This window comes from Diaphorina citri, unplaced genomic scaffold (assembly GCF_000475195.1).
Source record: "Diaphorina citri unplaced genomic scaffold, Diaci psyllid genome assembly version 1.1 scaffold455, whole genome shotgun sequence".
NCBI classification, from domain to species: Eukaryota; Metazoa; Arthropoda; class Insecta; order Hemiptera; family Psyllidae; genus Diaphorina; species Diaphorina citri.
In genome coordinates this window covers 1-12,500 of record NW_007377890.1, presented here as the reverse complement: position 1 = coordinate 12,500, position 12,500 = coordinate 1, and the positions used below count along the sequence as shown (strand labels likewise).

Below are 12,500 nucleotides of genomic sequence, written 5' to 3'. Positions count from 1 at the left end.
ACTGAAGAGGGGGGCTAAAATAGGCAAATGCCGACCCCAAATAAATTCTAGCAAATGCCAACCCCAAATAAATTCTAGCAAATGCCGACCCCAAATAAATTCTAGCAAATGCCGACCCCAAATAAATTCTAGCAAATGCCGACCCCAAATGAATTCTATTCCATGTGGTTTCGAGAAACACCCTGTGGACGCGAGGTTATTTGAAACCCCCAAGAGATAAATCACTGCACAATAGAGACTAGAGCTGACAGGGGAGGGTGAAAAGTTCGAATTTTCTATTTCTAATGTCAATTTCAGTTTGAACATTTGTGACAAGACGGTCTCCCTTGTGAGACATACATTATAAGTACACAAGTTAGTTAGGTAGGTAGCTAAATACCTACTAATAGATTTCAGTCCTATTTCTTGAGACCCTGTCCGCGGTTTCAAGAAATGATCGAATCTCTGTGTTAAGTTTGAGTGACTTTGGCCGAAATCTAAAGTCCTGAGAAAAGGGAACTCATTTTGAGTTTTTATTTCGAAATTATGGCCTTAAACAAAGAGCGAAATTTGGAGGGGGCATGACATGATTTGGTTTTGGAAGTTTTGGCCGCAATGTCAAAAGGTCCCAACAAGAGTAAGCTTTGGAGACTAGGGGGTTGGTGAACTTTATGTTTGACAGGGCAGAAAGGGCACTTCTGGAAACTATGGCCTTAAACCTTAAACAAAGAGCGAAATTTGGAGGGGACATTAATTTGGTTTTGGAATTTTTGGCCACAATTTTTTTCGAATGTATGCCACAAATTTCAGGTTGGTAACCTCCCTGTTCAAAGTCCACCAGTCAGACAGGTTCACCTTACTAATCTCCTAATTGTAAATTATTCCTGTTCAAAGTCCACCAGTCAGACATGTTCACCTTACTAATCTCCTAATTCTAAATTATTAAACGATTAGATCAAACTTTATTTACAAAATAATGGTAACATAATGTACATATACATAAGTACAAAATAAGGTTTGATCAAGGGTGGGGTTAATGCCTATGGCATTCTCTCTAAATTAATGACAAGATCTAAGTACTGATGAATAAAATGTAAATTATTAAACGATTAGATCAAACTTTATTTACAGAATAAATATTTACAAAATAATGGTAACATAATGTACATATAGGTACATAAGTACAAAATAAGGTTTGATCAAGGGTGGGGTTGATGCCTATGGCATTCTCTCTAAATTAATGACAAAATCTAAGTACTGAGAAATAAATAATCCAATAATGTATTCGACATTTTCTAAATTTAGTTCGTACCTATTTTTCGACGTCGAAACAAATCTGTGCTGTCTGGAATGAAAAATATCGGTGTTATACAATTTGATTAAATTCGCTCTGAGACAATGGAATGGATTTGTGTAAATCACCATTTATTTCAATGATGGTATCGATAGAAATCCAATGATGTATTCGACATTTTCTAAATTTAGTTCGTACCTATTTTTCTACGTCGAAACAAATCTGTGCTGTCTGGAATGAAAAATATCGGTGTTATACAATTTGATTAAATTCGCTCTGAGACAATGGAATGGATTTGTGTAAATCACCATTTATTTCAATGATGGTATCGATAGAAATCCAATGATGTGACTTATTGGATGCGTGCTTGGAATATTTGTCCTGTTTTTCATTCGAGTTCTTTCTCCACGAATCCCTGCGTGGGATTCACAAATTTGTTTCCCGGAAATGAATGAGGTGCTGAACTGCTGAATTGCAGATGGGTTAAGAAAATTATTATTATACAATGTAGGTTAGGTTTAAGTAGGTAGGTGTATTATATTTTAGGTACCTACACCTAATACCAACGTACATAGCAGATTAACTAAATAATAAATTGTATTCCTAAGTACCTACGTACAAAGGTGCCTAAATACGTGGGTAGATAATTTTAATCTAAATAATCTATCAATGGAAAATTATTAAAATAATCCACAGGATTGGGTAGGTGGTAAAACACACATTACATGGACATTTTAATAACCACAAGAGCTGTCAGGTTTTTACATAGGTACCTAATACTTTTTTTAATAATTTTAATATGTAGTTATATAGGTAGGTATCTACTTTTATTTTTTTCGCGCTAATTTCGTTGGTAATAATGTGTTTTTAATAACTTTTTATTATGTTTTTCATGTCATAAACCTAGGTATCTCTCTCTCTCTCTCTCTCTCTCTCTTTAGGTACTTTCATGTTTATTTACCTACAAAATCAAATCAAGCTCCAATGATGTGACTTATTGGATGCGTGCTTGGAATATTTGTCCTGTTTTTCATTCGAGTTCTTTCTCCACGAATCCCTGCGTGGGATCCACGAATCCCTGCGTGGGATTCACAAAGTTGTTTCCCGGAAATGAATGAGGTGCTGAACTGCTGAATTGCAGATGGGTTAAGAAAATTAATATTATACAATGTAGGTTAGGTTTAAGTAGGTGTATTATATTTTAGGTACCTGCACCTAATACCAACGTACATAGCAGATTAACTAAATAATAAATTGGAAATTGTATTCCTAATAAGTACCTACCTACGTACAAAGGTGCCTAAAAAGGTGGGTAGATAATTTTAATCTAAATAATCTATCTATCAATGGAAAATTATTAAAATAATCCACAGGATTGGGTAGGTGGTAAACCACACATTACATGGACATTTTAATAACCACAAGAGCTGTCAGGATTTTACATAGGTACCTAATACTTTTTTTAATAATTTTAATATGTGGGTACATAGGTATCTACTTTTATTTTTTTTCGCGCTAATTTCGTTGGTAATAATGTGTTTTCAATAACTTTTTATTACGTTTTTCATGTCATAAACCTAGGTATCTCTCTCTCTCTCTCTCTGTCTCTCTCTCTCTATTATTATCATTTCATTGTAAATAAGTACTTTCATGTTTATTTACCTACAAAATCAAATCAAGCACAAAGCACAGGGTACTAATCAAAATCGTAGGTAGGTACCGGAAAAATTTACCTCGTGAAAAAAAAAAAAAAAAAAAAAAAAAAAAAAAAAAAAAAAGAAAAAAAAAGATTTGAAATTCGAGGAATTAGCAAGGTGGGAAAAGTGAAAATCAAAGTGCTGACTTTCCCGCATTTTTTGAAACCAATGAAAAATCCCGACAAAAAAACCCCACAGGGATTAAAAAAGGGATTAATTATTCTGTTGTGACCAAAGTTTACACTCCGGTAATGTAAATTGTGGCATGGGAAAAAATTCCGTTAATCCCTTTTTATTTTCAAATTTGACCAATGTTTCATTTTTTTCCCTCAACTGTTAACCTAATGGCGGAGAAGGTAGTTTCATTTAGAGTGTTTTAGAGTGAAAAGTAAGCACTGTAAACTGTGAGTTTTTTTTTTAATTACTTTTCCAATTTAGACGAACTACATAATTTAGAATATAGGTATGAAGTACAACATAGGGTAGATAATACTCACTGAAGGTAGCAAAAGATGCTGCATAGGTACATAAAGCTAGTATACTGATACCTACATGGTGGAGGTATGATATTTGTAAATATTTACTTCTTTACAACATAACGTACCATACGTAGGTACCGTTCAATATTTTCATACAATCTCCCATATTGAAAATTAAGGCAATTACATAAAGCCTTTCCTGCTCAAAATAATTTCTTGTTCATGTGTAGATATAAAGCAGAAAGATAGAGATGGAAAATGCTTTTACTCCTTGTTGGTCTTAAAAATCCATGAATTTGGTGGTCTGTTTGTTATTTTCTTCTTACATATGAGTGATTAATGTATATAAAGCTTCTGAGCTCATTAATTTCATGTTCATGTTGTAGGTATAAGCAGAAGGCATGGTACAACTCTGATTACTCCTGGTTGGTTACAAGAATAAACTGTATATATTGAAGTATAGTAGGCAGTTCACATCTGAGCCGGGTAGTTAAGAGCACAAACTTACAATGCGGAGATGCCTGGGTTCAAATACCGGAGTCGTCTGCCTTGTAAGCGCTAGGTTCGGGGGCTAGATTCCGGGGTGGATCTTATCCTAAACCGGGCAAGGTTCGTTCTCGGAACGGCTAGACTTTCCTCCTATCCTGTCTTCCTTCTCTCTTGGTTTTCGGGACGATAAGACCATGGAGCAATACCTTATCCCATCTATATTTTATTTACTTATTAAAATATTGTACATTTTATTTTTTTGTGGACTAATCATGGTGCCCACCTATCTATGGGAGCACAGGGTACTTAAAACGGCCCGAATAGTACGTTATACTATTGAATATTCAATTAAAGAATGGCGAGCACTTTCCCATTTTCCATTCATGTTTCAACTCATCTCGGGAGAACAAACCCCCATCCGTTTCAAAATCCAGAAGGGGTTTTGAGATGATAGGTAGAATTTTTTTGACACGGAGATTTTTATGATTCAGTCATGATGTAGATAATAACGTTCACTAGATATTAAGATGAATCTTTTTTTTTTCACTATACGATTTTTTTTTTTTTTGAATTCTCCCAAGTCAATTGAATGGTAGTATGATAATTTTAGCCTTGCACTTAGATATGTATATAGACGTACCTACACCTATGTACCTTTTCAGGGACCTATGCTATGTAGGGGAGAGGGAGCGATGGGTCACTGCTCAAATTGTGAAGGGCTTCATATTTGCTCCTTTACTGTGGGCTGGACTCCGAAAATTTGGACCATAATGGAGCATCCCTCGGTAGGTAGGTAGATCATTTTGTGGACCCTTGGATCTCCCCCCCCCTCCGATAAAATCCTGGTTACGGCCCTTAATGTACCTACATATTTACTTGGAACTCTCTCGTGTGTTTTGTGCTCGTTGAAATTTTCGACTGTAAATTCATCTTGGGGAAGAGCTTTTTGTATAAAATATTGAAAGTGGATGTTTATCCTCGCAGGTCCGAGTGATGTGAGAGGTAATGAGGTAGGATACATGTGTTGCTAGTCTGTGATGTACGAGTAGGTAGGTACATTGGTACATATTAGGTGGGTACTACTCGAGAAACATGGATAGCTGGATACAAGGGCAATTTTATTATTATTGACTAATTGGTTTTCAAAGTAATTATTATTATTATTATTATTTTATGAGGCAATAATTTCTTACCGGTTTTTAAGCGACAACTTGAATCACTGTAAAATTCGTACCTATCCATAACTTGGGGTTAATAAACTCATTAATAATTCTCATTCAAACTATTTCAAAGTGATCTTGTCAATATAAGTGAAAACAGTATGTGTTAGAATTAGAAGTATGTACAAAGTATCACTTACAAATAAAATCCAACAGTTTTCTACAAGTACCTACCTATAACCTATAAGTACCACCTAGCAGCCTAGCACCCACACATAAAGCCTTGTTTTCAGAATGATAAAGATCACTCGCTATCTTTTGGCGTCAACATTTTTTCTGACATATGAGTTAGGTGTAGGTACCCACTCTCCCGAGACCTCAGCTCAATTTTTCCTCACTTTCCCTCTTTAAAATTCGTCAAAGTGATCTTGTCAATATAAGTGAAAACAGTATGTGTTAGAATTAGAAGTATGTACAAAGTATCACTTACAAATAAAATCCAACAATTTTCTACAAGTACCTACCTATAACCTATAAGTACCACCTAGCACCCACACATAAAGCCTTGTTTTCAGAATGATAAAGATCACTCGCTATCTTTTGGCGTCAACATTTTTTCTGACATATGAGGTAGGTGTAGGTACCCACTCTCCCGAGACCTCAGCTCAATTTGTCCTCACTTTCCCTCTTTAAAGTTCACTCGAACTTTTCGGATATTTTAAATAATATAAAGGAGAATAATTCATGACAAGCGCCAAATTTGAATTCATTTTATCCTTCCTTCTACCATCCTTTCTTTTATCACTCTATTTTTTTCATACAGAGATAGATTAAAGAAGATAAAAGGGTTTAAAGAAAAAGCAAAAAGAAATATCACAAATGAAGAAAGAAAGTGAACGCATGAGCTATTGGACACAGAGAGGAAAAGACGATTCAATCGCGGTCAACAGTAGGCCAAAACGAAAATAATAATAATTAAATCATTACCAAAATGAACGGACGTATCTTTGCTGCCTAAACCTATCTACATATGGAATTTCTAGCTAAAGAGACCTAAAAAAAGTAATGCGATAGTATGAAGAGGGGGATATTTACCTTGCCTGAAGGACACACACACGCTTCTTGCACAGGATTGAAACACATACTCGGGTTGTCGCGCAGGAGTTGATAGGTTTCACAGGTTTCCATACAGCCTAGACTGCAGGGTTTGTATTCCAGACCTGAAAGTAAAAAGGCGATGAAACACGAGATCCATTTTTTTTATTTTATTATTATTTTTTTTTTTTTCAGGGGCTGGATTGATTTCTATTGTGTTTTGACATTGATTTGTCAAAAAAAATCTCAAAGTTAAAACATGTGATTTTATCAGGAGGGAGGTAAATGGGAAACAAGGAAGGTGAAAGGGATGAGAGAGAAATGGAGAGAAATAAGATGGAGAAGGGAGAGAGAGGAAAAGAAAATAGAGAAGGGGGAGATGAATAGATATGAGAGAGAGAGAGGAGGAGGAGGAAGAGAGAGAGAGAGAGAGAGGAAGAGAGGGAGAAAGAGGAACGAGAAATAGAAGAATACCAAAAAAGATAGATTATAACAAATGGGTTGAATTCCCCAAGATTATTTACTTGAAAATAAGAATGATAGAAAAAGAAAGAGGAGGAGGAGGAGGAAGAATAGGAAAACGATGGTCTGACAATGATAAGTATCCTTTGAGATCTGTAAGAACTTTTTGAGTTGAGAAATTTGTTTGAAAAAAAAAAAAAAACCTAGGTAGGGTTTCATTCAGCTCACCAAAGTTGAACACAACTCAACCAAGTTCTTCGAGAACGTAATTAACCTTGGTAATTAAAAAACATTACTTTCCAGCCTAGTTAGCTTGGTTGGTAGCGCGTCTGCTTTGTAAGCGCTAGTCACGGGTTCGATTCCAGCCCGGGCCGAATAATAAAAAAGGAATTTTAATTGTGTTAAGCATATTTAAATGCTTGTCACAAACATCGTTCCCCGATTATTTCACCTAGATAAATTTCATGACATGACTTGGACTCGAACCACCAACCTCCAGATCCAAAGTCCAACGCGTTAACAACTGCACCACTGAGGTTGGATAAAAATATATAAATAATCTCTCTTAAGTAGAAAATACATACTATCTACTTATATCACAAAACCTGAGATTCAGATATCACACAAACAAGGTTTCCCTTCTTTTCAAATTCAAAGATCAAAACATTTTTACCTTTAAGGAAATCACACACACGCTGTAAAGGAAGACATATTTCTTAGGCACAATGGGGAATACACCAGTAAAACGTAAGTAGTAAGATTATCTTGAGTTTAAATCATTGTCAAAGTTTGGTTGTTCATGAGTTTAGAATTAAACTCTGGGTTCCACATGTCCCCCACCACATACATTACAAGAACATTTACTTGGCACCTGTATAGATTGCTTCATCACAAAGTTATCCTCACAAATGAGTGTCACATCTATCATAGAGTACTCTATTGGGTTCCACATGTCCCCCACCACATACATTACAAGAACATTTACTTGGCACCTGTATAGATTGCTTCATCACAAAGTTATCCTCACAGATGAGTGTCACATCTATCATAGAGTACTCTACAGCCTGACAACATTGACATGTACTCTCATATTTGTTAGAGAAAGTACTATACGCGCTAGCAGTAGGGCAAGAGCCTTTGCATTGGGTTAGATCAGGGATAGGGTGTTGGTTACTACATTCCCCATGTGAGAAGATGAGCATAGTGACCGCTCGGATAGTCAGGTCTGCTTCTACTAGTTCTGGATAGCAGGTGCTGAGGTTCTCTATAGTATTGTTACATTTCTCACAGCATCCATCCTGAATTGGGTTAGATCAGGGATAGGGTGTTGGTTACTACATTCCCCATGTGAGAAGATGAGCATAGTGACCGCTCGGATAGTCAGGTCTGCCTCTACTAGTTCTGGATAGCAGGTGCTGAGGTTCTCTATAGTATTGTTACATTTCTCACAGCATCCATCCTGGTAGAGTTTATTCTCAGGACAGCGGGACACATCAGGACACGTCTCAGATGAGGATACAATATGATACTGACCTCCCATCTTCTCACATGAGAAATGCGTACAGTTGTTCTCGGTATACCATACAGCCCCTTCCTTGTATTCCTGACTCCCCACTGCGCATGCGTACGGCACACAATGGCCACAGCATGTATGCGTGCCAGGTTCATAACGCCAGCCTGGTGCGCATCATCTTCTCACATGAGAAATGCGTACAGTTGTTCTCGGTATACCATACAGCCCCTTCCTTGTATTCCTGACTCCCCACTGCGCATGCGAACGGCACACAATGGCCACAGCATGTATGCGTGCCAGGTTCATAACGCCAGCCCGGTGCGCACTCTGTGTTACATGTCTGAACTGTCTCTAGCTTGGTCACCTCACCTTGGTTATCACGTACACATGTCAAGTTCTTACACAAGTCACCAGGTGTCGCATGCCATGTACTTCCTATAGTATACACCGTGTCGTTGTGTTTGCAAGCCTCTGGTTTGTACTGAGGGCAGCATGTGTTGGGTGTATACTTGGCTACCAGTACATAGTCGCTACTCACAGGTTGATGAGGACAGTAGGTGACAGCACAGTGTGACTTTCTATACCCTGGGAGACACTCACAGCGTCGACAGGGTCCATCATGCCATACCTCCCCTACATGTTTGAGCGCTGTGTGTTTCTCACTAGCACTCAGTTGTCTCTCGCCCCCTAGTTCACTATTACTATATTCATACTCATGGAGGCAGGTGAGGGGAGGAGGGACACACTCATGGGAGGGACAGCAGGACTCCCCATGGGTTGTTGTCAGGATCAGGAACTCAGAACAGACAGGCGGTGGAGGGCAGGTTTCAGGCTGACATATGATAGAGGCTGAAGGACAACAGCCTGAGCTGTTGATAACCTTCACCATACCAGGAAGTAACTCAGCATCGCTTTCCAAGCTAACCGGTTCACACTCTGATTGAGGTTTACATTCTGTAATCAAAATCAAAGAAGACGATGAGGCATGTGGGTATTTCCATAATTATAGGGTAGAGTTCTCCTGAAGTAAAGGGACTATTCAGACCCATATTGACAGCAGAAAGATTCCCTATTTCCTAAAGTGAGGAGTACATGATGACAACTATTGAGGAAGTCCATTTCATAAGTAGTGGCAAGATTGCTAAAAAGATCCAAAATGGCTTTAGGTTTAGGCTTTACATGAAATTAAATACATAGGTAATAAAGACTAATAAATAATAACTTACGGCAAATGTAGTCCTGACAGCCGTTAGACAGGGTGGTCAATTTGAGTATTTGCCCAGGGCCGCATAGGGGCCTCTGAGGCTCGGGACACACGGGGCCCAAACTGGGCTCAGGAACTGAAACAAAGAATTTGACAGGTCGTCTAACTACTACGCGAGGTTGGTGGTTCGGATCTGAAGGTTGGTGGTTCGAGTCCAAGTCAAGTCATAAAATTTAGCGTAGTGTATTAGCGGGGAACGACATTTGTGACAAGCAATTTATGGTTAACACAATTACTAATCGATAATTATTCAAAAGGCACGACAGTGAAAAAGAAAGCTCCTTTCTGCGTTCAACCTAACCCTATAACAACACTGGTCAGTGCTCAAATTGTAAAAGCTCCTTTTTGGTTTAACCTAACCCTATAACAACACTCGTCACTGCTCAAATTGTGAAATCTCCTTTTTGGTTTAACCTAACTCTATAATAACACCGGTCACTGCTCAAATTGTGAAATCTCCTTTTTGCATTTAACCTAACCCTATAATAACACTAGTCATTGCTCATTTATGACAGCTCCTTTTAGTAGCAATTTTCCATTGACATAGCTTCTGAACAAGTACCAATTCCTTCTAATTCTTAGAAATTCCAAGTAAATATGACATTTGCCGTTAATTCTTAAATAAATAAATAAATACTTCTACTCACCACAAATATGTGACGGGCAGCAGCTGTTTTCCGTTCCCTCCACTACGATGTTGGTGAAGCCTGGAGCGCAAATATAATCCGCCAGAGGACAGGACTGTTTCTCACACTCGACGCTAGATAGGGATGCACACCGACACGTGGTACAGTTGGTAGGATGCCATTCATCTCCCATATAATGCTCCTGGTTATCGCACGGTGTGCAGCGAGTCTCTTCAATACAAATGTCTCCTTTGAACACCTGAAACAGATAAGATATTTATTTATTACTAAATATTAATTACCTATTAACTATGAAAGGAAAAGATTAATACAGAGATAGATTCAAGAAGATAAAAGGGTTTAAAGAAAAAGCAAAAAGAAATATCACAAATGAAGAAAGAAAGTGAACGCATGAGGTATTGCACACAGAGAGGGGAAGACGATTCAATCGCGATCAACAATAGGCCATAACGAAAATAATAATAATTAAATCATTACCAAAGTGAACGGACGTATCTTTGCTGCCTAAACCTATCTACATATGGAATTTCCTAGCTAAAGAGACCTAAAAAAAGTAATGTAATGGAAGATAAAAGGGTTTAAAGAAAAAGCAAAAAGAAATATCACAAATGAAGAAAGAAAGTGAACGCATGAGGTATTGCACACAGAGAGGAGAAGACGATTCAATCGCGGTCAACAATAGGCCAAACGAAAATAATAATAATTAAATCATTATCAAAGTGAACGGACGTATCCTTTGCTGCCTAAACCTATCTACATATGGAATTTCTAGCTAAAGAGACCTAAAAAAAGTAATGTAATGGTATGAAGAGTGGGATATTTACCTTGCCTGAAGGACACACACACGCTTCTTGCACAGGATTGAAACACATACTCGGGTTGTCGCGCAGGAGTTGATAGGTTTCACAGGTTTCCATACAGCCTAGACTGCAGGGTTTGTATTCCAGACCTGAAAGTAAAAAGGCGATGAAACACGAGATCCATTTTTTTTATTTTATTATTATTTTTTTTTTTTTCAGGGGCTGGATTGATTTCTATTGTGTTTTGACATTGATTTGTCAAAAAAAATCTCAAAGTTAAAACATGTGATTTTATCATTATAAGTAAAGATGTAATAGATATTCAACCAAGGACTTACCATCCGGGCATTGGTAAGGACAAGGTAAGTCTCGTCTCCAATCCAGACATATTTCCAGACCTGAAAGTAAAAAGGCGATGAAACACGAGATCCATTTTTTTTTCTTCAGGGGGGGGGGGATTGATTTCTATTGTGTTTTGTCATTGATTTGTCAAAAAAAAATCTCAAAGTTAAAACATGTGATTTTATCACTATAAATAAGGATGTAATAGATATTCAACCAAGGACTTACCATCCGGGCATTGGTAAGGACAAGGTAAATCTCGTCTCCAATCCAGACATATGCCAGCCTGTTGGCATTCCCTGGCATAAGCTTCCACTTCACTACACACTGACACTTGCTGAGAGTTGCACAGACTTTGGTGACACCTGCAATTAATAGACATGAGTTAAGTAGCTTCTACACTGGCTTTTTGATTAAACCAAAATCCTCGTTGTCTCGAATGCCGTCGAAATAGCCGCACAGACCTACAACCGACCCGACCAGCGTTGCTGGCACCTGGAATAAGGAGGCGAGTTTGAAGATGAGTAAAGTTTCAAAGGCAAAACTGGTTTTAGAATAGGATAAGTACCGTGTTTATCCTGCCTTGGTGGCGTAGTGGTCAAGACGCTCGCCTGGTAAACATTGGGCGTATTTTCGATCTCAGCCGAGGTATGGAATTTTATCCTCATATACATGTATTTGAGAATTTGACCTCATTATAATGGTAGAGAACAACTCCGGCGTTAACCTCGCCTGGTGGTTACCTTCCACTCCAGAGACTATTATTATCCCTGGCATAAGCTTCCACTTCACTACACACTGACACTTGCTGAGAGTTGCACAGACTTTGGTGACACCTGCAATTAATAGACATGAAGTAGCTTGTACACTGGCTTTTTGAATTAAACCAAAATCCTTTGATCTTACCTACCTTTTATGGGTTCAGTTGGTGTCGATCTACTGTGGTGTGGACGCACCTTTAGTCTACCAAATTCGAATTGGTGATCCATTGAAAAAAATCTGGTGTGAACATCACACGACTTTCTATTACATTTGCGGAATACGTATTTGAAAAAAAAAATCTTAAAATACTCCCCATGTAATGAGGGATCATTAAAAAGTGTCCAAAAATTGAACTTTTTTTTTGAAAATTTTTCTAAGTCCAAAATCGACCGCCTACGGCGGTCAATTTTCGACCAAAAATTTCCTATCTTAAAATACCCCCCGTGTAATGAGGGATCATTAAAAAGTGTCCAAAAATTGAACTTTTTTTTTGAAAATTTTTCTAAGTCCAAAATCG

The 12,500-nt window shown here is 37.8% G+C and overlaps 1 protein-coding gene across 1 annotated transcript; it reads right to left on the bottom strand.

Moving 5' to 3' along the window:
- Positions 1 to 7,168: 7,168 nt before the first annotated feature.
- Positions 7,169 to 12,057, bottom strand: LOC103508986 (hemocytin-like; the record flags this gene model as incomplete). Its single annotated transcript, XM_026823441.1, has 10 exons — positions 7,169 to 7,477; positions 7,599 to 7,824; positions 7,986 to 8,195; positions 8,347 to 9,122; positions 9,395 to 9,508; positions 10,080 to 10,317; positions 10,904 to 11,028; positions 11,450 to 11,586; positions 11,628 to 11,716; positions 11,997 to 12,057. Coding segments are annotated over 10 exons (1,987 nt in total), but the record flags the coding sequence as incomplete, so codon positions are not given.
- Positions 12,058 to 12,500: the final 443 nt, after the last annotated feature.